The sequence below is a fragment of the Morone saxatilis genome, unplaced genomic scaffold (genome assembly GCF_004916995.1).
Source record: "Morone saxatilis isolate NCDOM2014 unplaced genomic scaffold, NCSU_SB_2.0 Contig5, whole genome shotgun sequence".
NCBI classification, from domain to species: Eukaryota; Metazoa; Chordata; class Actinopteri; family Moronidae; genus Morone; species Morone saxatilis.
In genome coordinates this window covers 25,629,050-25,631,250 of record NW_023340095.1, presented here as the reverse complement: position 1 = coordinate 25,631,250, position 2,201 = coordinate 25,629,050, and the positions used below count along the sequence as shown (strand labels likewise).

General features: G+C 38.0%; 1 protein-coding gene across 1 annotated transcript in view; it reads right to left on the bottom strand.

Moving 5' to 3' along the window:
• Nucleotides 1-2,201, bottom strand: part of LOC118338672 (contactin-associated protein-like 5) — a 26,639-nt gene that overhangs the window by 16,215 nt on the left and 8,223 nt on the right. Inside the window, exons 3-4 of the mRNA XM_035675949.1 lie at nucleotides 1,940-2,096; nucleotides 612-739 (exon numbers count right to left, since the gene is read on the bottom strand). Of these exons, the coding sequence (XP_035531842.1) occupies nucleotides 612-739; nucleotides 1,940-2,096 (285 nt within the window). The remainder of the gene's footprint in view (nucleotides 1-611; nucleotides 740-1,939; nucleotides 2,097-2,201) is intronic.

The window sequence follows — 2,201 nt, the reverse complement described above, 5'->3', positions numbered from 1 at the left end:
GATGGTTCAGGACTCACCCTTAGTTATGCTGCTATAGGCCTAGACTATCGGGGGGCTTCCAATGTTGCGTTGAGCTCCTCTCTTCTTCTCTAACTCCTGGTGGTGCCTACTGCCATGGTCCTGCTTGACAAACACTGCTAATGTTATTATTATAATAATAATAATAATAATAATTATTATTATTATTACAATAGCTCAACAAATGGAAACATGCTTCTTCAGGAAAGTGCTATGTGGATGGTGCAGATCGGCACAAACACACACAGCATTTAATTTGTAAAATACCAATAGAAATAAATAATTGAAATTGGTGAAGCTGTTTATATAATTGCATCAATCAACATCAATATTTTATCTGTATCTCAGAGTATAAATGCTCATATTACATAATTGACACAGCCATGTTTGCATTGTTATGCATTTGAATGGAAAAAGTTTATTTATATTTTGAGTGTTATTTATTTCCTTATTGCCAAAATAAGAAAGGAGGGCATGATAAAAAAAGTTAATTTTTTTTTATTTTTTTTTATTAGCATCCAGACTGAGAATCAAAGCCTCCACTTGCATCCAGAACCCCAAACTGCAGCTTTAATACTGAAGTGATCACCTACTGTCTCCATAACAACGCAGGGGGCTGATTCGGTAGATGGCCTCCGAGCCTGTCCTGTTGGTGTCCCCGATCACGATGTGGCTCACCGGTAGGTGGTCTTTATAGGAGAGGACTCCTGTGTCATTAGCCCTGTGATAGAAAAAGAGTCTAGATATAGGATTGCAGTCCTCCGCAGAGTAAACACATGAAAACAGAGCGATACATCACAATGCAGACAAGTGCCTGTGGGAAAATGCAAATGTAGCTCCCTAATGTGAAATCCCAGTGAGGACTGGCCGGGGTGAAGATTAACAGACAGTATGCAAAGAGATTCAGAGAGTGTAAGACACCAAAACTGTGGTACTCTGTGCTTGGAATGATGATTCTTTTGATCGTAATTTTAGTAATTTATGAACTGTAATTAATCATTTGGAAGCAAATATGAAATAGAATGCTTTAAGGTGAAAATAGTCTGTAATGTGTTTTATGAGTGTTTAATCTTAAATGGGTCCAATCTGGAGAAACATCCAGGTACTGTTTAGTTGCATAATGATCAAATACACAAAATTACTGTGTTTGCACTCACAGATTAATTTCATCCTGAAGCTTTGATGTTTTCTTGTTCGTTTTTCATTCTCAAGCTACTGTCATACAGTACATCACAGCCCTCCCTGTATAGATGCTTCACATCAATAGCCTTCCAGCAGCTCTCTCTTTCTCTGTTTCTCTCTCTGTCTATCTATCTATATACATACATATACTGTATGTACCCATACAGGGTACACAAAGCATAATGTAGTATATAAGGCTGCCCCGGATGCTTCAAAGCTTTGACACTGGCATAGTAATTGATGACAAAATCAGTAATCAAAACCTTTTTTGATGGATATCCCAAATAACAAAAAAAAAAAAAAATGAATCCATTATTATTTATTATGCATGAACATATACAGTTAGTTATTCTCAGACAAGGACATTTAACCAGCATACCAGTTACAACTACTTGCATGATGTTGAAAAAGTCTGGAATGAATTCGGAATTACAGTAATAACAAAATCCTGTAGTATAAGTAAATGAATGCAAGTTTGCCATTTTCTTCGCAATATAAAAAAAAAAAAAGGAAAATTCTACGTCCGCTTTATGACAGGAAGCTTCGGTATTTGGGACAGCCCTAGTAGTATACTGTAAATATTTTTTACTTTTTTCATTTTTTCTGAGATTTATGCATATTGCAGATTTTTTAATACTTTTGGTGAACTGACTGCAGTTTTGGTGGTTTGTAAAGGTTAATTCCAGCTTTGAAGGTTGAGAGTACTGTTTTATGTTTTTGTTGTTTATCTGTTACGTACCATGTGTCTATGTCAGCGTCGCAGTTGCAGAAGTAGTTCATGTCAATGCAGTTCTCCTCCAGGCTGCACGAGCACTGCTGGACCCCAGAAAGGAAGCCTCCCCAGTAGCTATGCCTCTCTCCTTCCTGGTCCACCCACCAGGACAACGGGCGGCCATCTGCAACCAAACACCACACAGTCAGAGAAATAGGCCAAGGTCCAGGATTTCACTGAAATAACACTACTGAACGCAAAATGCGGCGGCTGTGGCTCAGAGTCAGAG